Source organism: Syngnathus scovelli, chromosome 22, assembly GCF_024217435.2.
Source record: "Syngnathus scovelli strain Florida chromosome 22, RoL_Ssco_1.2, whole genome shotgun sequence".
Taxonomy (NCBI): Eukaryota; Metazoa; Chordata; class Actinopteri; order Syngnathiformes; family Syngnathidae; genus Syngnathus; species Syngnathus scovelli.
The window spans coordinates 384,414-404,337 of NC_090868.1; the positions used below are offsets into that span (position 1 = coordinate 384,414).

General features: G+C 53.4%; 3 protein-coding genes and 1 long non-coding RNA gene across 9 annotated transcripts; 2 read left to right on the plus strand and 2 right to left on the minus strand.

Annotated features, from left to right (window-relative positions):
* Nucleotides 1–73: 73 nt before the first annotated feature.
* On the minus strand, nt 74–5,800 carry rab3ip (RAB3A interacting protein (rabin3)). Of its 2 annotated transcripts, none has more exons than XM_049760476.2 (12): nt 5,342–5,800; nt 3,995–4,117; nt 3,643–3,791; nt 3,345–3,519; nt 2,883–2,978; nt 2,510–2,587; nt 2,213–2,425; nt 2,006–2,134; nt 1,831–1,943; nt 1,656–1,755; nt 1,510–1,579; nt 74–1,121 (listed from the first exon to the last, which is right to left on the minus strand). In XM_049760476.2, exons 2-12 carry the CDS (start codon nt 4,085–4,087, stop codon nt 1,042–1,044), a joined length of 1,296 nt encoding a protein of 431 aa, XP_049616433.1. In that variant the 5' UTR covers nt 4,088–4,117; nt 5,342–5,800; the 3' UTR covers nt 74–1,041. The 2 variants fall into 2 exon arrangements, with proteins under 2 accessions (XP_049616433.1, XP_049616432.1); XM_049760475.2 differs by having other exon boundaries at nt 74–1,124.
* A 131-nt stretch (nt 5,801–5,931) lies between these two features.
* LOC125991949 (proline and serine-rich protein 2) lies at nt 5,932–10,166 on the plus strand. Of its 2 annotated transcripts, none has more exons than XM_049760416.2 (4): nt 5,932–6,092; nt 7,167–7,347; nt 7,758–8,055; nt 8,129–10,166. In XM_049760416.2, the coding sequence occupies exons 2-4, from the start codon at nt 7,243–7,245 to the stop codon at nt 9,472–9,474; spliced, it is 1,749 nt and encodes a 582-aa protein (XP_049616373.1). In that variant the 5' UTR covers nt 5,932–6,092; nt 7,167–7,242; the 3' UTR covers nt 9,475–10,166. The 2 variants fall into 2 exon arrangements, with proteins under 2 accessions (XP_049616373.1, XP_049616374.1); XM_049760417.2 differs by lacking the exon at nt 5,932–6,092 and adding an exon at nt 6,790–6,986.
* On the minus strand, nt 9,574–19,218 carry upf2 (UPF2 regulator of nonsense mediated mRNA decay). 4 transcript variants are annotated; one of them, XM_049760289.2, is made up of 20 exons: nt 19,085–19,218; nt 17,997–18,371; nt 17,036–17,815; nt 16,664–16,824; nt 16,405–16,599; nt 16,004–16,153; nt 15,820–15,923; nt 15,556–15,750; nt 15,357–15,470; nt 15,024–15,140; nt 14,550–14,939; nt 14,158–14,433; nt 13,893–14,076; nt 12,946–13,088; nt 12,767–12,871; nt 12,591–12,689; nt 12,333–12,506; nt 11,567–11,708; nt 11,372–11,492; nt 9,574–11,298 (listed from the first exon to the last, which is right to left on the minus strand). In XM_049760289.2, exons 1-20 carry the CDS (start codon nt 19,216–19,218, stop codon nt 11,289–11,291), a joined length of 3,969 nt encoding a protein of 1,322 aa, XP_049616246.1. In that variant the 3' UTR covers nt 9,574–11,288. The 4 variants fall into 4 exon arrangements, with proteins under 4 accessions (XP_049616246.1, XP_049616245.1, XP_049616249.1 ...); XM_049760288.2 differs by having other exon boundaries at nt 12,333–12,509; XM_049760292.1 differs by lacking the exon at nt 9,574–11,298 and having other exon boundaries at nt 11,368–11,492.
* On the plus strand, nt 17,241–18,193 carry LOC125992007 (uncharacterized). The gene is made up of 2 exons (XR_007489506.1): nt 17,241–17,385; nt 17,453–18,193. It is a non-coding gene; the product is annotated as an uncharacterized lncRNA (long non-coding RNA).
* Nucleotides 19,219–19,924: the final 706 nt, after the last annotated feature.

Sequence of the window (19,924 nt, forward strand, 5' to 3'; positions counted from 1 at the left end):
GAAGACATTTGCGCATCACTGTGTGAAGACAGCAAACATGAGATGAGCCCCAGAAAGTGGACATTCCAGAGCGTTTTATGTCTTCATTTGTTTATTTCATCGTGAGAGAAAAGGCACTAAAGCAAAGTGGTGAGCGATGGTGACTTGAAATGACAGAGAAAGAGAGACAAAGTCATGCTCACTTGAGAAAGTTTACAGAGTCACGCGCGCACGCACGCACACGTGCAAAAAAACAAGGTCAACAAAGACAAAAATGCTGCAAACGTCCTTCAGCGTGTTTGTCGGCTTAGTGTTTGCTTTCCTTCGCTTTATAAATACATGACAAAGAAACACTTTTCGCAAAATGACAACGGAAAGATCAATTACAACGCCCCGAGAGCGAGCGCCTTTGAAAGCGTCCTCAGAATTGGGGTCATAGTCATGCGGATGCCGTTTCCAACTTGGAAAAAGACCACAAGTGTACAAAATTGAAGGTTTGAAGCTCTTTCAGAAACTTATCTTCATTCTAGAGTAAACAGATTTCAATTTCATAAATTATATATATATAGGTCTATAATAATAATAATGCGACATTATTAAAAATAATTTCCAAATTTATAGTTCTTCATAGGAAAGTTAAAGATACTGCGGTATGCTTGCATAACCCAGACTAATGCAAGAGAGCAGACGACCTTTTGTGACTTCTTGCAACATTTAAACACGCCGCCGCTTGAGTGGGTTAGGGGTTAGAAAGTCAAATTGCCTTGGCATGGCGTCAAGGAGAGTCGCTTGTCGCTTTCCGCTTGATTATGACGCCTTTCCATCCAAAACTTGGTCAAGTAAGCTCAACGTTCTTTTTTTAAACGGAATGGGAAGTGAGCCCAAGGGTTGTCACGGTAACACTGCCGAGTGTGGTGAGGAACGTACGCTGATCACCGGGTTGATCCAGAGCGGGAGTTTGGGGCATCTGGAGGACAGACGGTCAGTCAGTCGGTCGGTCGGTCGGTCACTCGCTGGCTGGCTGGCTGGCTGGCAGGCTGGCTGGCAGGCAGGCAGGCTCAGTCACAGGTTGTCTTTGAAGTAGCCCAGCTTGGCCAAGGACATCTCCCGACGCAGCTGCATCACCTCCCAGAACATCTGTTCTGCTAAACACACGCGCACGCACGCACGCACGCAGGTTGAATGGCAACGTCCCCACTTCCAGCTAGCCTCTCCTGCGGGAGAAACGCTGCCCTCTGCTGGTCACACTTTGACATTGCATCCCATTTATGACCCCCTTCTACGTTGTTTGCGCATTTGTCTGTGCATATTTTTCCATTCATTTATTAACAGTATGTTAATCAAATTTACTCTCCCGTTTCTTTAGTTTTCAGTATAAATACTTTAAAAGCGTCAGTTTAAAGACAATCAAACGGAGATGGGACGGTATGACGACGACAACATTGTTAGTTGGCATTTTCTTGTGCCCCGCCCCCATATCGCTCAGCCCGACTTCCTGTTGCTGTGCGAGCGCAGAGCGTTGCCGCTTACCGTCCTGCTGCTTGACGAGCCCCTGGTGGATGTAACGGATGTAGGTGAAGAAATTACACACCGCCGTGATCTGACACACAAGCAAGTGACAATGTGAGGCACTTTGCATTTTGGAGGCTGTTCATCGGCGGCATCGGCGTCCTCACTCGGTATCGGCAGTACGGGGACACAAAGTAATAGTTGGGCGAGTCCCCAAACTTGATTCTGTGCTTGCAGGTTTTGGTCTGTCCGCTCAGGGCGCACTTCCTGCGACACACAAACGTTTGCATGGCGGTCGGACACCGGGCGAGGAAGCCAAAGTTTGAGGAGGCGTGGTCTCACTTTGGTCCGCCGCACTCCACCGCCGAGGCTTTGACGACAGGCAGCGGCTGGAAGCCCACCGGCTCCACGCTGAGCGTGTTCCGCTCCACCGACTCCAAGATGGCCGAACCCAGCTGAGGAGGAGTCAACATAATGGTGTTGAACTTTCAGACGTTTGGGAGCATTGCACGCTGACCTCGCTCTTGCTGAAGGTGAGGCAGGGGTAGATGTCCTCGCGGTAAACTCGTTCCAGGAAGCAGCAGCGGCGGTCCAGCGTGGGCTCCCCCTTCCAGGCCTTGAACTCGCTGAAGAGCTGCGCATCGGCCTGCAAGCGAGACACCGCGCCGCCGTGAGCCAGCGCTCAAGCGGGCTCGGGCCGGAGCGCTGCGCTGCGCTGCGGCACCTCTCGACACTCCCGCACGATGGGCTGCGTGGCCGACGGGTCGGCCTGCGTTCCCAGGATGGCCGAGGAGGTGCTCTTGTTCCTGCTGTGGCCCTTCCGGAAGGCCGCCTTCCCCCCGGCGCCGCCCACGTTGGGGAGCTCACCCACGGGAGACGTGGGTGACGACAGCACCAGCGTCTTCAGGGCCTGCACCTCCGCCTGCAGCACATCAATCTGAGCGGCAGGAGGGGAGGGCAAAAGAAAAGCTTGAGCCCAGGCGGCAGTGACAAAAAAAGCCACGGCGGGCGACGAGCTCACCTTGCCCAGGGCTTCTTTCAGCTGTTTCTCGGCATTGGCCTGCTTGACGTTGGCCTCCCTCACCATCTTGTGGGCCTCCTGGCGTCACGCCAGCGCAAAGGGCACAGCGTGAGCTCACGAGCAGAAAAGGCTTCAAAAGGGGCCGCTTGCAAACACAGCGCCGCCGCCGCGGGCCAGAATTATTCACAATTCATAAGAGGGCATGTGCTTTTTTAAAAATGTGCTGTTTGCTGGGGTGACAATGCACCTTGACTCAATAAAGGCTAAGAAACACTGCTTGTGTGCCAACTTGCTGGCCAAGAAGCAAGTGCAGACACAAGAGGGGGCGGGGGCGGCGGCAGTACGGACAAACAGACGGTGGAGGCGCACCGACCTGGAAGAGGCTGGCCGTCAGCTCCTCCAGCTCCTGGCCCAGCTGATCTCGCACTTTTGACAACCTCTCACACTCCTCATCCTTCAACAGCAGCTCCTTACGCACGCACGCACGCACACGCGACAACATGCGGCCAATGGCGAGCAAAACAACCGTGACATGAAGAAACAAAGAAAAAGAAAACATAAGTTGCATCCTCAATGACATCAAAATCAAATGTGTGGGAAATGGCTCAAAAACACACACATGCATTCAACAAAAAGGCAGGAGGAAAAACGCACCCAGCCTAAAAGAAATAAAAATGGTAACAACTAAAGCAAATATGGAGGTGTTTCTCTCACACACGCGCGCAGGCAGGAACACAGACGCGCGCGCGCGCCGCACGCACACGCACGCACACACACGCACACACGCACGCACACACACACACTCGCGCAGACACGAGCAAGAATCGGGAGTTACCCTCTGCGCTTTGGCCAGCTCGTCCTTGAGCCGCTCGTATCCTTTCTCTCGCACCTCCGTGACCGAGGGGCCGCGCAGTCGCGAGAAACTGTCGCTGAGGCCGCCGCACTCGTCGCCGCCATCGTCGCCCGACAGGAAGTTGCTCTCGACGCCGTCCGCCTCCGGGCCCTGCGCGCTGGACGGGCAGGTTGACAGATTTTGCCAAAGGAGGAAAAAGACGCGGGAGGGGCCAAAGCGGAGACAGCGCCAAAGGGGACACGGCGCTAAAGGGGACACGATGCCAACGGCGCCGGCTCACCTGCCGTTGCGAGCGTGCGTGGGCATGGAGTAGACGGGCCGCGTGGGCAGCTGGTCGGCGCGCAAGCCGGCGGGCGGCGCCCCCAGCGAGTGCGTGCGGTACAGGGACGTGGGCGGCGCGCTGTGGCGGGCGCCCGGCCGCTGCTCCGCCTGCCACAAAAGACGGCGCCCGGTGGTTCAAGCGTCCGACCTGACACGGCTGGCTACTTATTGCTTATGTTTGTACGCCTTGGTGCCAAGGACCTCTGTGGAACCAAGTGCAGAAGCTACATTTCCAGTCAAGTGGTGTTTTGGCGTCATCTTGTCAACTCCTGACTTCTTGGAAGGTTTGCAGGCGGAGCGTGCGTAGATACCTGCAGAAGATCGGGCGTGGTGGGCGAGGCCAGGTTGACCTCGTGGAAGCCTTCCAGGGTTTCGGCGTTAGCGGGAGCGCTGCTGCGGGCCATGGCGGCTGCTGCTGTGGTTCATCCTTCACGCTGCAGGTTAGCACAGAAAACAAAGGGCGTCACGTGCACATGACAACGCCAAGCGAGTCAAGGATGTGGAATGAGACGCTGGGCTTTGCGCGGACGTGACGTGTTGATGGATTCTGGCCCGGCACATCGCCATGGAGACGGGCCATCCGGAACCCGCGGTAACCTGACACCCGCCGCAAAGGGTGCCGGGTAGGGATCCAGTTACTTGGTCACGTGACTTGGACTGAGGCCGTCTCGCCATTCGCCGAAACAAAGTGCAACTGGCTACGTCTTTTTGTTTGAAGCAAAGATAGAACGCAAAATCCAACACCATCTGAGGGAGGCTTGAAGTGACAGACACATGTTAAGATGCTGGTCTTTAGGAAGCAAGAAATGAACGATGGAAACAATGACAAAAGAGGTCGGAAAGGAATGGCATAAACCGAGGTTGAAACGAAGGCAACTTTAATGTTGGCAGGAATCAATCAGTAAGTCAATCAATCAGTCAATCAACCAATCAATCAACCAACCAATCAATCAATCAGGCTGAAAGGCCAAATGCAGTACTTGAGTCCCATTGCAGCTCCAATACACCTTCCTGACACTTCATCGTAACCACGGATGACATCAATTGACTTGAAAGACGGAATTTCCCAAAATGTGCTTTTTGCACATGATCAAATCATCTGGCGAGCCGGTTAGTTGCGCGTCAACTGACAGGTTGGTCGAGTCACCTGAACGCACCAGATAAACAAGTCTCGAGCTAACGCTGTTAGTAATACTTCATGATTCGTTGTTGGTTTTTTTGTTTTTTTTTAATATATATATATATATTGTTTTGGTCGCTTACAGTGTCCCCTGGGTGCCTAAAAGGCGCGTGTACCTAAAGTGTATTATCTTTAAATCCTGCTCAACATGCCGCTAACAGTTAGCTTCGAGCTAACGTGCTAAATCCCCACTATGTGGGCCAACGTCAACTGGCGAATGTGTAACAAATGACGTACTCGCCTTGATTCGACGGGATGTTCGGAGAGTTTTTAGGCAGTCAGAGTGGAGTTTAAAAAAGAAAACAGCAGCATCGAAAACGTCGTTAAATGCATCTGAAGTGCCAATCTGTTACAGACGGACGGGTGCGTGTCCGATAATGGACGCATGTAACCCATTTAGCGTCTCGGCTACCTCGCGAAGCGACTATATTCTTGTCATTTCGCTTTCCCGTTGTAGTGAAAGTTGCGGGGCACTCACCGGACCTGTGTGCGGACAGAAGCCGGTCGTCGGGCCGCCTCCCCCCGGGAATTTGAAGCTGACAAACGACGCTCGCTGGTGGCGGTGCGCTCGTTGACGCAGCCGGCCGGCGCAGGTTAACTCGGGAATGGTGCGTTCAAGGCTACTCGGAAACCAGCAACACACCTTACAGACGCGATATTGTTGTTGCGATTCAGACGGCAAACTGTGAAAAACGTCATTCTTGCGAGATGATATCTATGTGACATACAACCATGAAAATATTCTCCTCTTTGTGTTTGCTTCTATATGAGTAGTAAGACTATGTGTCTATATGATTAGTATGAGTGCAAATATCGCTTTAATGAAAAGTAACGATGACAGCACAGTGAAATGCGTATCCATTTGCTCCACAGGGTGGCGCCAAAGACTACAGGACCAACGCGCTCAGCGTTTGGTAAAGGATGCTTTATGGGCGAATAAAGAGCGTCTTTGAACGCGTTACACACCTGAGAACAAACAGAGGACATTTCCTGCGTGTTTCCCCAAAACCTTAAGTTGACTTGCTCCGTGCACGCGCACGTCAGTCACATGCAGGCCGGCCGCTAGGGGCGGGCCTTGTTGTGCTGTTGGCCACTCTTAAGTTTGCGCGTCATCCAGTCAAGGTGGAGTCAGCAGGCGGCAACACAAGTGGGACTTCTTTTAGCAGAAAAAAAATCTATTTCTGTCCGGCAAGACATTTTGCAAGAGGATGGATACTACACATTGAAAGGTAAATTGTCTTTCACCTCTACGCTTCGAGTTGTGTCTACCCCCCCCCCCCCCCCCCAAAACCATGCTGATGCAAATGAAGAATTACGAAAATTGGACCGGTTTTGTCATTTCCAAGCTCAGCTCTTTCATTAGATCAGTTAAGTCATGTAGTGTTGATATCAGTTTGTAGATTTTGGCTATACTGTGGCACTTTTGGTCAATTGAAAGCCATAAAAAAAAACTTTGTTTTAATTCCTTGATATTTATTGCATTAAATCCGACAATTTGTGGGTAAAATGGGTTTGATCCTAGACTAAATATTGGTGTGGGTTTTTTTTTTTTTTTCTGTCTTCTACTCTGTGACTTTTATCAATCATTTGTGACACAAATGAGCAATTTCATGGCGTATTCATGACATTGGAGCTTGTTTGCCTAAAGGGCTTGTAAAACACTTCAAGAAGGCACTACTTTGTTGTCCAGTTCTTCCAAAAAAAACGACTAGTTGAAGACTGATCCCAAAACTAATTGCTTTCAGTTGCATGGAGAAATCTTAGTACATTTCCATTCCAATTGTGTGTGTATTGATGTCATTGTAAACCATCAATATAATTGCACAAGGCGAAGTGGGGCACTGGGGGAGAGAGAGAGAGAGAGAGAGAGAGAGAGAGAGAGAGAGAGAGAGAGAGAGAGAGAGAGAGAGAGAGAGAAAGAGAGAGAGAGAAAGGGACGCACACCACTGAATGTGCCTTTCACAGACAGAAATGTTGAAACAGGGCAGAAGAAGCGTGCGGAGATAATAATTTGATGACAATAAGTTAAAGGGACGTGTTCCTGAGGAATGCGTGCGGTGGCGAGGTTTCGGGCCGAGGAGCCGGTTGTGCACGTGTGTGTGGTGTGTGTTCCGGATCAACAGGTCCGCCTGGCGCGGCTGCGTTCTTGCTTCACAAGTCATACCGCGCTACCTCGACTTTGGAGTTTTGGTTGATCTGTGACCAGGCTCGCAACTCAATTTAATTTACTCATGCGAGCGAGATTCTTGAGTCATCATCTGGTGAGGGACAGCCTTTCCGACTTTTTGACGTCTGCTCTCCAGACCGAGGCGAAGCGACGATCTGCTGACTCCTCGGATTAAGGAGCCGAGATGACTCCGCTCGCGTCCTAGTGCCGAGATGTCCAAAGGCCGGCCGAGCCCTTCCGCCCTCATCCTGGACATGGCCAGCAATCAGCGGTGCTCCCGAGTCAACGGCGCATTGGACCGCAGCACCAGGCCACGGGTGAGCATGGCTGAAAAGCTCGCTAAGACACAAGCGTGACGACCATGATTGTTCTGGCCTCTCCTGAGTGCAGCTAGCTCGCTGTCTGAACGTAGGTAAAGACAAATAGGTCCATTTCTGAATCAGGGGAAGGACAGAAGAGCCTTGTTCTGTTGTGCAAGCAACAAGTGCGTCAGATGATCTGCAGGTTGTTGACACAAAACATACAGTCAGCGTAATCACACCTGCTCGACAACCTTCACACGCCACATTGGCAACGCACGGGTCGAACCGGTTCCACCGCACTGCACTCCTTGTCGGGTGCAAAGCCAGAGCTCGCTTCCACCACACCGTCGCAGATGCCGGCCGCGCGCGTGCTGCTTGCGCGTTGATCTCCCGCCGCTTTCAGTCCTTCTCGTTGACCGCCGCAGGATGAAGACACGCTGCGCTTTCTGAGCCCCGAGGAGAAGGAGTGTCTGCAGTTTTTTGAAGAGACCATAGGATCGCTGGAGAACAGCTTAGAGGAGGACGAGCTCAGGACCGGACTCAGGTCTCCGGCGAGCGGAATCCTTCTTGCCGGCCAGATGGATGGGCGGCCCGGAACCCCAGATCTCTACACCGCGCACCCTCTAACAGCCAGACGTCTCAGCGCTAAAGATCAGGACATTATAGACCTGGTACGCCCAGATCCGGACATGATGCTTGCCAAATTCAAGCCGACCAGTCCAGGTACTGCATAGCTTTCTTACGCCCAAGCAAATCCATTCCAGTGTCTTAGCATCTTGAATTTTGCTCTGCTCAGATTTCCAGATGATGGCAATCAACCCTGAGAGCCACTTTGAAATAAAACCCAGACACGACCCTCTGGACCACTATGAGACAGAAGGTCACGCCTACCACCCGGCAGGCTCCGTCCCCACCCCGGTCCTTATTGCCAAGAAGATCGCTGAGAACCAGGCAGTGAGCGCACCCAACAACAGTTCGGCTCTACTCCAACGCCAGCGTAGTCAGGAGGGTGGTGAAAAGTCACCAGACGCCACCAAGCAAGGTCCTCCCACCTTGGCCAAGCCTACCAGGTACCCGGCCAACATCAGTAGGATTCTCGGCAACAAAGAACTCCAGAATCAGCCGGTACCTAACGTGAACCTCCAAGACAGGCGGGCACTGATGCTATCCAATCTGCCGGGGGCACCCCAGGCGCTCTCGCACGACGATTCCAAGCCACATTTGGTGCACAAGTTGCGAAATGCCCCCGCGCGCAGCCCTTCCTTCAAGGACCCCACACCCGAGAAAACCAGGATGGAAGCGCTGTCTAAGCTGGGCCTGGCCAGGGACAGAGACATGTCAGGAGGCCCGCCAGTCCACGACACTGTTGACAGCGTGGCGCCGAGTCCTAGCCCTAGCCCAAGTCCAGCGACCGCTGTCACTAGTTCTTTGGAATCCAGGCTTCGCCTGACACAGGCGGGTATCCGTGCGCCCGCCGACTCCAAGGTTCCGGCACCTCCACAGAGCGTCTTGTCTGTCGTGAAGACAGAGGGTCTGTCTTTGGAGCCCCACAGGAGCTTTGACAACAGAAAGGCTCCAGGGAGCCCACCTCAGTCAGACGTCATATCGCCAGAATTGAACAGCTTTGGGGGGAAATCCATCGTGGTGGCTCCAGGTCTCCCGAAGAAGGAACCGCGGGGGACGCCTCCGGCGAGCCCCGAAGCCAAAGCCCTTCCTTCGGCGCTGGCCAACCTCAGTGAGTTCAACAACTATGGAGGAAAGTCCAAAGTTCTGAACCCCGCGATGGCCAGGAGCGACCTTCCCGACATCCTCAGCTCCCACATTGACGTGAATGCAAACCTGCCCGTCAAAGTTCAGCCCCTACCGGCCGAGCTCAACAGCTACGGGGGCAAGAGCCGCACCATCAACCCCTCCGTCGGGATACAGCGCCGCGCCGGCGGTCAGACCGGGGCTTCCAAAGGCCCGGCTCCGACGCCGGCGCCCAGAGCCCCTCACGCGGCGGCTAGCGCCGACGCCAGGCGAAGAGCCGCTCCCATGTTTCGTCCCCAAGGTATCACCGTGCAGTTTTCCGGCCGGGGGGCGACCGAAGAATCTCGCAAGCAAGCGCTGAAGAAACTCGGGCTGCTTAAAGAGTCGGGCTGAAAGGTTAAGGTGCGGCTAATTACTCGGAGGAGACAGACCTGCACGGCCAGTTCTCCTTTCTCGGCAATTGAAAAACCGCCGCTGATGTTTGCAAAGGGAACCTCCATTTTTACCGACAAACTTTTCGTCAAATGGTTGGGGAGAAAGTATACGTGCTTGTAGGGCAAAAGGCTTTTTGGGAGACTCTGGGCAGGAGGTTATTTTTACTCAGCGGCCCAGCCTCTGACACTAACCGCAAACTCTGGAATGGGATTTTCACTCTGCGTTGGGCTGCAGGGAGGACCACGGACGGCATTGTACTGAGCAGACCCAACCGCAGTGTCTGCAAATATCTTTTCATTGCTCCCGGCTAATTGGCAGGTTAGGACCATGCCGATCCCTATTTATGTTTGCGTGTGCGTGTGTGTGTGCGTGCGTTTTCAGACTCCGGCTCCTGTAGTTAAGCTACAGTAATTTATGAAGTATATTTCGCGACGTGATGGTTCCACAGTTGTTGGAAAAACATCCCGTGAATGTTGTTTACAGACTCCGGTTTTCTCTGTAGCCCATCTACAGTTCCTATGAAGTGTTTCCTCTACTGTACTTGACCAGTCAACTTATCTATCGTGTGTACAAAATGATGTATCGACAAAGACGGTGTTGAATGTGTGCGCCGTGTGTGTGGCAATCATTAAAGCCAATCATGAGACTGCTTTGTGACTCGAGTTCTTTGGAGTGACTGTGGAATGTCAAGAATGAGCTGGCGGACGGGCGGGCGGGCGCTGTTCAATCATTGCCGCCGCGGGTGGAATAGTTCACCGGCAGGCAAAGATCCAAAACAACAGAGGGCTTGAAAGGTGCGCAATTCATTTGCGTCCCCCTCAGCCCGTTTAGATGTTCTTGTAAAATCATGCATGTCAATCATCAAAGTGAAACGCTTGAATAGGACACAAAAACTGTATTTGGGTTAGCAAAGGGGATTGATTCATCTTAAAAAACATCAACACATTTTCTGCTGCTCGGAGTGAAGCGAGAGGATGACGTACGTTACTGGAGGTGAAAAAAACAAAACCAGTTACACGCTCACAAGAGTGTCACGGCCAATGCGCTGCGTCTCGCTCACAACTGAACGTGTACATGCTACTTTTCAGAAATTGAAGGAGGAAGCAAAAATGCACGAGACCCTTTACAGGTGAAGCCAGAATGAATATTGCAAAAGAAAGAGAAAGCAAGTCGTCCGGCCCGGGTTCCGTTGGAGGCTCATCCGGAAACGTGGCCCCAAAAGCGCCTTCGAGTGCAAATTGCTCACGCTGCTACTTTTGCACCGCACGGATGACGTTCCCGAGTTTGCTTCAAAAAGTCGCCCCGCCCCCTTTAAAAAAAAAAATAAAATACACCTAATCCCTCCCTTCATCTCTTTTGTCTTGTCGTGTGATTTGTAGCACGAGGCCTTGACTGTCCGTTTTGTGGAGGTCAGCCAGCCGGCCGGCCGGCCGGCCAGCCGGCCAGCCAGCCAGCCAGCCAGCCAGCCAGCCAGCCAGCCAGAAGGCGCGTGCGTCTCTTCCACTTTTAATACTCGAGTTTGTCATGTCAGTCAACAGCCAAAAAGAAAAACGTTTGGATGCCCCGGCTGGCCGGCCGGCCGGCCGCCGCCGCCGCTTTGCTCTGTCTATCTGTCCTCTCCGGGCCAGGCAGGGGACAAGGGCTCTGTCCCGCTGCATCATCTTTGGAGGTCTTGCCCCCTTCCTACCTGCCGCCGGATGGACGGGTTCCCTCCAAATTTCTCCCTCCTCTTGCTCATCCTTCGCTCTGTTGCTTGCTCAGCTGAGGACCGCTCAGCGTCTCCTGGGGACGGACGGGCCGGATGAGACCGCGTTCCATTTCCGGGCCGTTTTGACCTTTCTGTCGGCCCTCTCACCTTCCTCCGGTCTTGAAGATGAGGTCGGCGTTGGGGGCACCTTTGGGGTGCTGGTAGCGGGGCCGGCGCTCGCGGTTAGTGTTGGCCTGCGCCGGGCGCTGGGCCAGGGACTGCAGCATCTCTGCAACGCACAAAAGTCAGCGGGAGCTTTGAGACGACCGGCACCCGGCCCGGCAGACTGGCGTGGGCTGGTACCCTGGTAGTCCTCCTGCTCCTGGCGCTCGTTGATGTCCAGGGTGAGTTTCTTCATCCGCATGCGCTCCTCCTGCTCGGCCTGCTGCTGGTTGAAGTGGTTGGCGGCCAGGTGCGACGACAGCGGCACGTTCAGGATTTTGAACTGCGCGACACCAACGTTTCGAGGTCATCATTGCTTTGTGAACTTTCCGCACTGTTGATTTGAAATCATTTGTGACTGTATTTGTTCTCCAAAATGGATGGCTTGTTATACTTGTCATGGTATTTAGAAAGTGGGCTGGCTGTTTGCAATGAAACAAAAGCAAATTGAAATGTCAACATGTGCTAGAACTAACCAGAGAGCGCGCATAAAGAACAGTGTGTGTGTGTGTGTGTGTGTGTGCGTGTTGTACATCTAGCAGGATGTTGTGTGTACTTTTCCAGCAATTTTCTTGGTTTCACGTGAAACTGTGGACACACCCTACAGAGCAGGAGAGGCGGCCAAGGCACACATTCCCCAGCTGAGGCTTGCCAGCATGCACCCGCGCACACACACACACGCGCACACGCACACACACACACTCACACTCAGACGCTGCCCACAGTCAGAGAGTCAATATTATTGCTGTGCGAATGTCTTTTTGCCTGGGCCCATGTGTCCTCTGCTCATGTCTACAGTATTTCTGTGGGCCATTTGGCAGCAGAGAAGCCCACACTACTTCATCTTCATCTTCATCTTCATCTTGATTGTTTTCCAGCCATGCGCGTTTACGGCGGTGGCGCTCACCTGCTGCTTGTTGCCCTTGCGCGTGAGCATGACAAACTGCATGGTGTCGGAGACGTCGGCCTCGGGCTCGGCGAGGCACGCCGGCTGGCCGGAGCCTCCCTTCCTCAGCTGGCTCTTCAGCTGCAGCGGAATGGCCACGTCCAGCTGGTGCACCTTCACCGTCTCGCTGCTCCGCTGCTGCGGGCCGAAGTTTTTGCAATGACAAATGAGAGGGTGCGCGGGTGCCGGCAGAGGTGGCGGCCGTGGCACCGTACGTACCTGCAGGTTCTCCAGCATCATCTTGTCCAAGGCTTGGATGAAGTCCTCGTCCTCGGCGCACGCCACGTGCTTGAGTCCGCCGCCACGGATGGTCACCTCCTACCGTTGCAAAGCAGAAGTCAAGCGTGTTGAGAAGCAAGTCTGGAGTTAAGTCGAGCACAAGCGGCAGCGCTCACGTTGTTCTCCTCGTCCGTCTCATTTTCTTTGTTGGAGTCGGTCAGGTCGTCGGTGTTCTCCTCTTCCTCTTCCTCCCGCTCTTCCTCTTCATTGTCGGACGCCTCCTGCGGAGAGCCGCAGAAGAGCGATGAGCCCGCCGCAAAGGAGGCTGAGCGAGAAGTCCGGACGGCGGACGCACATCCTCCTCGGGTTCGTTTATTTCGCTCTCGTTGCCCGACTGCTCCTCCGTCTCGGCGCCACCCTCCTCGTCTTCGTCGTCCTCGTCCTCGTCCGGGCCTTCGCTCATGGCGCTGGAGCGGCCGTCCTTCTCCATGGCTAAGCCTGTGGAGACCGCACACGAGCGCTCGTTTTCATCATCATTGTCAACATTACGATAGAAACATTTAAATTCCATAAACACCCCAGTTTGGAGTATGAATTTGCATAGGAGCCCATCTGAGCTGCCTTCTCCAAACCAAGTGGTTCTGAAGCGACCTGACGGGCAAGGAATGTCTCTCCAAGCTTACACAAAAGCGCCAGTGTTCACCTTGGGGCCGCTCCATTACGCCACAGACGCACTCTTTTTTTTTTTTTGCAACCGTAGTATGAAAATATTTTCCCAAACTCACTAAAGTTCTGAAATGACACCCTAAGGCCAATACCCCAGCTACTGTGTGAGGGCTGTCTTAGAAACGTCCAGTGAACCTCAAGACCACCAGCCCCCCCCCCCCTCCCTTTTTTTTACATTACACTCCCAAGGCGGGAGAAGGTGGCTGACACCTGAAATCCGGCAAACAAGGCCGGCATTCTCCTGGGCCGCGGAGTGACACGCAACTACACTAACATCCTGCCTCAGACATTCGGTCTTCTCGGAGGGAGGGAGGGAGGGAGGGAGGGAGGGGCACCCGGAAGGGCGGAGCCTGGCGCAGTGCAACGCACTGATTGGGAGACAGAGAATGATGACTTTCACTCCATTGTTATCGCACCTGATGACTTTGTCGCCAATGAGGCGCAACTGCACCCTCAGAGGCAATTTGTTCAGGAATGCCGTCGGGCCAAAAGGAAAAGAGCAGCTCAACCAGTGAGACGGGATGTGAGCAAATAGCGCACGTACGGTGCGCGTCCTCCATCCGATCGGGTCCTCACCCAGTTTGACGAGCACCTCTCTCTCCAGGTCCGCCACCTGCCTGCTGGCCTCCTCCAAGGACGCGCCGATCCTCATTTTGGGCCGCAGCAGCTCCAAGGTGTCGCTGATCATGTAGTCGATGTCGATGGGGAAGGGGTGCTCTTTGGTCCAGGCCTCCACGCTCTTCTTCCACCAGATGTAGCGCTGCATACGCACGCACGCAAGCACGCAAGCAAGCGTCAGGCCCGTTTGCCCATCACGCCATCACAGGGGTTCCTCACTCACCTGGAAGTAGATGAGGAAGCAGTCCAGCTTCTTCTTGCTGGAGCCCCGGTCAAAGTACTGGCCGCAGGTGTCGAGCAGCGTGCACACCAGGCGGATGCGGAAGAGGTGCTCGGGGGGGTCCAGCGAGCTGGGGCTGCCGTCCTGGTTGACCCCGAAGGAAATGAAGGAGAAGAGCGTGCGGAAGATGACGGCCGACTCCACCATACGGTAGTTGTACAGCTCGCCCAGGAACTTGGCGCTGCTGATGCGCCGCTGGTTGAACTTGGGCTGGTTCACCTGTCGGCGGCCCGCAAAGCCGACACGTCAAGGCTCTGCTTTTGGTGAGCTCTCCTGCTTTTTACGCTTAAGGGTGGGCAAAGTGCACGGCGGCGGCGGCGGCGGCAGCAGCGTACCTCCATGCCCAGCCGTATGTCCTCCAGCACGCCGTCCACCACGTGGATGCCCACGTCCTCCTGGTAGGCCACCAGGCCGGCCAGCAGGTTGGCCACGCAGTGGATGCTGTTGTACTTGACGTTCCAGATGTTGACCATGCAGCAGATCAGGTAGCTCTTCACCTCGGCGTCCTGCCAAGGCAGCTTGCGCATCTGCCTGAGCACCTTCTCGGTGGTGACCTTTGACAGGTCTTTGTAGAGCAGCTTGCGGATGTACTCCTGCAGCGGCGGCCGCTTTTTCTTCACCGTCTTCTCCACCGGCGGCGGGTTGCAGTAGTAGTAGGCGTTCTCCACCATGGTCACGTAGCGCGCGTCCAGATGCTGAGCCTGCTTTTTACGCATCATTTGCTCCTGGAGGCCACATCAATAGTGGAAACAACGTTAACCAAAATAATAATCATCAGAAAAGCAAGAAGACAGAGAAGAGTGGCTGACCAGCAGGACGCTCGTGCGCAGGTGAGAGTCGGGCGACCTGAAGAGGAAGCGCCCGCAGGTCTCCAGCAGGGTGCAGGCCATCTCCACGTGGTGATGCGTGAAGTCGGACAGCAGCATCTGGTGGTGTCACAAATGGACCCGTTGCTATAGAAGAGCTTTGCGTTCAACAATGACATGGATGATTAAAAAAAAAAGGCTCTCGGTACCGCCGGACCTCTGACTAGAAATTCCCTCTGAGAGCGGACGGGACTTTGGCGCCAATTTGTGGCATATGGCAAGATCATAGAAAAGACAACGGACAGAGCCGTCCAAGTCAACAAAGACGTCGGCCACCTTGAGACAATGAAGCGTGTCCGTCTTGGAGAACATCTTGAACTTGGCCAGCTCGCCGATAAACCTGACCGTTTTATTTTTGGTCTCGATGTTGATCTGGTCCTTCTTGCGGATCTGGAAGATGAAGGCGGCAGGGAACATTGTTCAAAGACGAGAGACTCTTGGGAGGTGTGGCGAGGTCGCCAGCGCGGGGCCGTACGTGAAACCTGAAGTCTCCCTTCAGCATGGAGCAGAGGTCCTCGGCCACGTCCGACATGCAGGGATGAAGCGTGGCCACCAGGCGGGAGTAAAAAGGCAGCAGATCCAACCGCTGCCGGGGCACGGTGAAGAGCGCGCGCACCAGCTTCCTCCTGTTGGATTTGGTGTTCATGTTCATGCAGAAGTCCATGGCGGCCTGCAGGGAGGGACGCATCCCGCAGACGTTAGGCGCCGGCCGAGCTCTCTCCACGCGCTTTGTGCTCACCTTGTCTATGAGGTCTCTGTTGACGCAGTTTGGCAGCTGCTGGATGAAAGCGTCCACAATCAGCTTCAGGTGAGACCCCGTGCTGGCCTCCTCGTCCTCTTGCTCTAAAAATCATGGCCCTCACGTGAGAAAGAGCGTCCCTACACGAGAAAGGACGGGCAGGTCCGTCGGCGGTGTTCTTCACCCTGCTCGTCGATGAGCTTTTTGCTCAGCTCGTCACTCTCGGCCTCGTCGGCTCCTTCCGCTTCCAGAGGCTCCTCGGCGATGTCCAGCGCCTCCAGCTCTAGCTCCAGCTCCTCCGCGGTTACAGCGGCCTCCTTCGCCTCCCGGCCGTCTGTCAAAGACAAATAGAGATGCAGAAATGAAAGGTCACGCACCGCCCAAGTAAAACTTGAATTGCTCTGGCTCGGGTGCAAAAACAGCGAAGTCATGATGTTGTTTTCTTTTCTTTTCTTTTCTTTTCTTCAATGCAGAAAAGAAATGACAGTACAAACGGTCGGTCGTATTTGGTCGCGTTGGATAGGAGCAATCAAGGGGCGTGGCCCAGCGAGTAACGTCAGGAAGTGGAGGTCGTTTCAAACGTACCTTTGGCTTCATCCTTGTCTTTGCTTTGTCCGCCGCCCTTGTCGTTGTCCTTGAAGAGGATGGCGGGGACGAAGGCCTTCAGGTCCACCAGGTTCTCGTAGAAGTTGCGAGCGTCTTCGTCCTCCCAGAGGCCGCCTTCCAGGTCGTAGTCTCCGGGCTTGCCGGGGGTGAAAATGTCGATGCCGGGTCCGTGTTCTGCGCAAGGAAGCGAAGCTTTACTCCGCCGAGCAGATTGAGGCTGGAGCGAAGGACGGCCTACCTTCCGGCACGATCTTGTCCTGAGGCAACTCTGGCATGTTTTCGTCCAGCAGGTCAGCCAGCGACTGAGTGTTGGCCAGCAGCTTCTGGTAGGACGTGGCAAACTCCTCGTACTGCTTGTGGCGGTCCTCGCTCAGCTCCCCTTTGGAATGCAAGATGCGCCTGAGGAGCACAGGGCACGTTAGCGCTCAGCGAGCGAGCGAGCGAGCGAGCGAGCCGACCGACCGACCGACCCACCCACCCACCCACCCACCGACCGACCGACCGACCGACCGACCGACCGACCGACCGACCGACCGACCGACCGATCTTTGAAAAACAACAATAGGAAAGCCGGCCGAGGTCGACTCCAGCCGGCTAAAGCTCGGCCGACCTGTTCTGCCTCTCGATGTTCTGCAGCTCCCTGTGGTCCTTCTTGAGGTGCTTGGCGAGCGAGGTGAAGTACTCGCGCAGCAGGTTCTGGAAGGGCTGCTGCTTCTCCACGCTGATGATCTCGCTGGGGGGGAAGGCCAGGCCGTACTTGTCTGCAGCCATCTTGACTTTGCGGGGCAGCAGCCCGGCGATGTCGTCGCCGCAGTGCTTGCAGAAGCTGATCACCACCGACACGTGCGTGTGCGTCTCGCGGTCGGCGCCGATGATGTTCTTGAGCTGCTCGTAGATGAGCGACAGGCCCTCTTTATCGGTGAAGAAGCCCACGATGGTGAGCTCGGCCAGGAAGCGCAGGTCGGTGCGCAGCTTGCTGACGTTGGGCGCCTTGTCCTCCTTGCGCGCCTCAAAGTGCTTCTTCCAGGCCTGCAGGAGCAGCGGGGCAAAGTCGCCGTAGCGCTGGTGGAAGAGCGAGCACAGGTGCACGGCGCAGCCCACGTCCGAGATCTTCAGCTTGGCCTCCACCACCGAGCCCACCGCCTCGCCGATGTACTTGCTGAGGTTGAGCGAAGCAAAGTCGTTGGAGAGCGAATCGCGCTGCTGCTCGGTGAGCGTGCGCAGCTTCTTGACGAAGGCCGTGTTCTTCTTCAGGCTGGAGTCCAGGCGGCTGAAGAAGGCCTCTTCCGGACGGCTCTCCTGGGCATTCTGGTTGCGGGCGCGCAGCTCCTTCCGGCAGTGGTGACGCTCCCAGGCCTCCTGGTGCAGCTGCTGACCTTCTTCCTGTTCCCTGGCGCATGGTGAGATCAGATCAGACAATCAGAGTGCTGTGTACTTTGACCATGTTTTTGTCTCTATCAAAAAAACAACCAACAGCTTTTATAACCAAAAATTACAAATTTAAAAAACGTCTGCCACATGCGCATGAAAATTGTGTTTTTGAAGTGATGGACAGATTCTCTTTCACATACTTCAGGATCGCAGCTTCCTCCTCACGTTGCCTTTTGGCCTCCTCCTCCTGAAGCTTCTTCTCCTCCTCCTCCTGCTGCTTCTTTGCCTCCTCGTCCTTCTGCTTCTGCTCTTCCTCTGCCTTCTGTTTCTCCTCTTCTTTCTTCTTCCGCTCCTTCTCCTCTTTCTTCTTCTTCTCCTCCTCCTGTCGCTTCCTTTTCTCATCTTTGCCGCCGTCCTTTTTGCCGCTCATCTTCGCCTCGTCTTTGGTTTTGTCCCGCGATGTGGCCGCTGACGCTTTCCTCTCCGCATCTCGGTCCTTCTCTTTGTCCTTGCTGCTGGTGGAACAAACGTCTTTCTCATCCATGTTTACTGAGCGCTTGCGTTCAGCAGGCATTCTGACAAAAGCAGGCAACAAGGAGTTATTATTCAATTCTTGTATGAAAGCAATTGTAATTCTAGGTACAAAAATGGGAAATGACAAGAGATATCTCTCTTAGTTTGAAATACAAAAGGAAAGGATCGGAATATCCGAGTAATCCTAATCATATCCTGCTGCACACACTGGCGTAGCGAGTGTAACGTTGTCATCTAAATTGTAACCCAAGCGAACTCATCTGACCACGGCAAAATAACGTTCAAATGCCACACCAAATTAAAGCGCATTAGCGGTACAGTTATGTGAAATAATGGTGGAAAGCAATGATGAAAGTGACCGCAAACAAAATGTCAAAACACGATTCGCCGTTAGCCACTTAGCTTAGCTCCATGCCAGGCACCTTTTTTCTCTCAAACGAGACACTGTTGCAAAAAAATCAATTAAATCTTACAAATACGTTATTAATAAGAAAGACGAACAACGTGGACTTCTCGTACTTCATGTCATTTGTAAAGACTTTTTCCACGAAACTAACTTGAATCGCTAACACTTTAGGCTAGGCCACTCTGATGGACGCCAAGCAAAAGATGTAAACAAAGCAATCTGACGACGCTTAGGTGCTTATTGGCGAGTTGCTTCGCATGTTAACGCACGAAAAAATGCATTTAGCTTAGTTTTACAGAACGGGAGATCGTACATGAACGTTGAGCATGTTGAAAATGAGATTTTTACCTGTTCGTGGGAGGAAAACAAACATCGGTCATTGACGTTTGGTTTCCGTGTGACATAAGGACCCCTCTGTAGCGTAAACATTTCGCCTGACTAAAAACAAAGTTATTTTTTCTCTCTCTCACTTTTTTACACATTCAACATACAGCGCATACTTTAATCCTTTTATATTGTTATACATGCCGCCATTATTTTATTTCATTATCATTTATACGACGTTTCACAATTTTGACAGGCGACTCTACTCTGTCCTCATCGAGTTGGTGTAACGTCACATAATAGGTATGATAACACGGTTTCAAAGCAAACATTTGCCACAACTTGGTGTTCATTTTGAACTGCAGTCCTTGCACTGTGAAATTATTTACCAAATCAATTGCTGAAAACATTACAGCTAGTGTGACGTCATTACAAAGCTGGTCCACGATAAAATGAAATACTGACGTCATAGTTGAGTTTTTACATCATCACATGTCATGGAAGACAAACGTGACACTTTGGGCAGGCCCTTAAAGTGTAAAGCAGTTATTCCCAGATAGAGTGCCTTGAGCAGAATTACCCAGTACCCCTGACTTTGACTTTGACTTGTCCCAAAATGTGGTCAATTGCAATGCATGGGTCATATTGTGAAAGTAAAAAAAAAAAAATGGAAAAAAATCCCCATGAGCCAAGGCACATTGTTGCTCTCATACCTCCCCAAAAAATTCCCAAATGCTTTAACAGTATAGTGAAGAAAGAGCTGGCGTTAATTTGCTCCCATAGGTGGAAACACAGGTTGGTTGTACCTTCTGTCATCGAGTGGAAGCGCATGTAATGCAATTGTTCAACCTGTCACTAGATTTC

Coding starts and splice junctions, on each gene's coding strand:
- rab3ip (XM_049760475.2), bottom strand. CDS start 4,087: ATGGCCCGCAGCAGCGCTCCCGCTAACGCCGAAACCCTGGAAGGCTTC. Junction 2,979..3,344: donor AGCTGGCCAAAGCGCAGAGG/GTAACTCCCGAT, acceptor TGCGTGCGTAAG/GAGCTGCTGTTGAAGGATGA. Junction 2,426..2,509: donor TGAAAGAAGCCCTGGGCAAG/GTGAGCTCGTCG, acceptor CCTGCCGCTCAG/ATTGATGTGCTGCAGGCGGA.
- LOC125991949 (XM_049760416.2), top strand. CDS start 7,243: ATGTCCAAAGGCCGGCCGAGCCCTTCCGCCCTCATCCTGGACATGGCC. Junction 7,348..7,757: donor ACCGCAGCACCAGGCCACGG/GTGAGCATGGCT, acceptor TGACCGCCGCAG/GATGAAGACACGCTGCGCTT. Junction 8,056..8,128: donor ATTCAAGCCGACCAGTCCAG/GTACTGCATAGC, acceptor TGCTCTGCTCAG/ATTTCCAGATGATGGCAATC.
- upf2 (XM_049760288.2), bottom strand. CDS start 19,218: ATGTGTAAAAAAGTGAGAGAGAGAAAAAATAACTTTGTTTTTAGTCAG. Junction 16,600..16,663: donor GGACAAGATCGTGCCGGAAG/GTAGGCCGTCCT, acceptor TTCCTTGCGCAG/AACACGGACCCGGCATCGAC. Junction 14,434..14,549: donor ACATACGGCTGGGCATGGAG/GTACGCTGCTGC, acceptor GGCCGCCGACAG/GTGAACCAGCCCAAGTTCAA.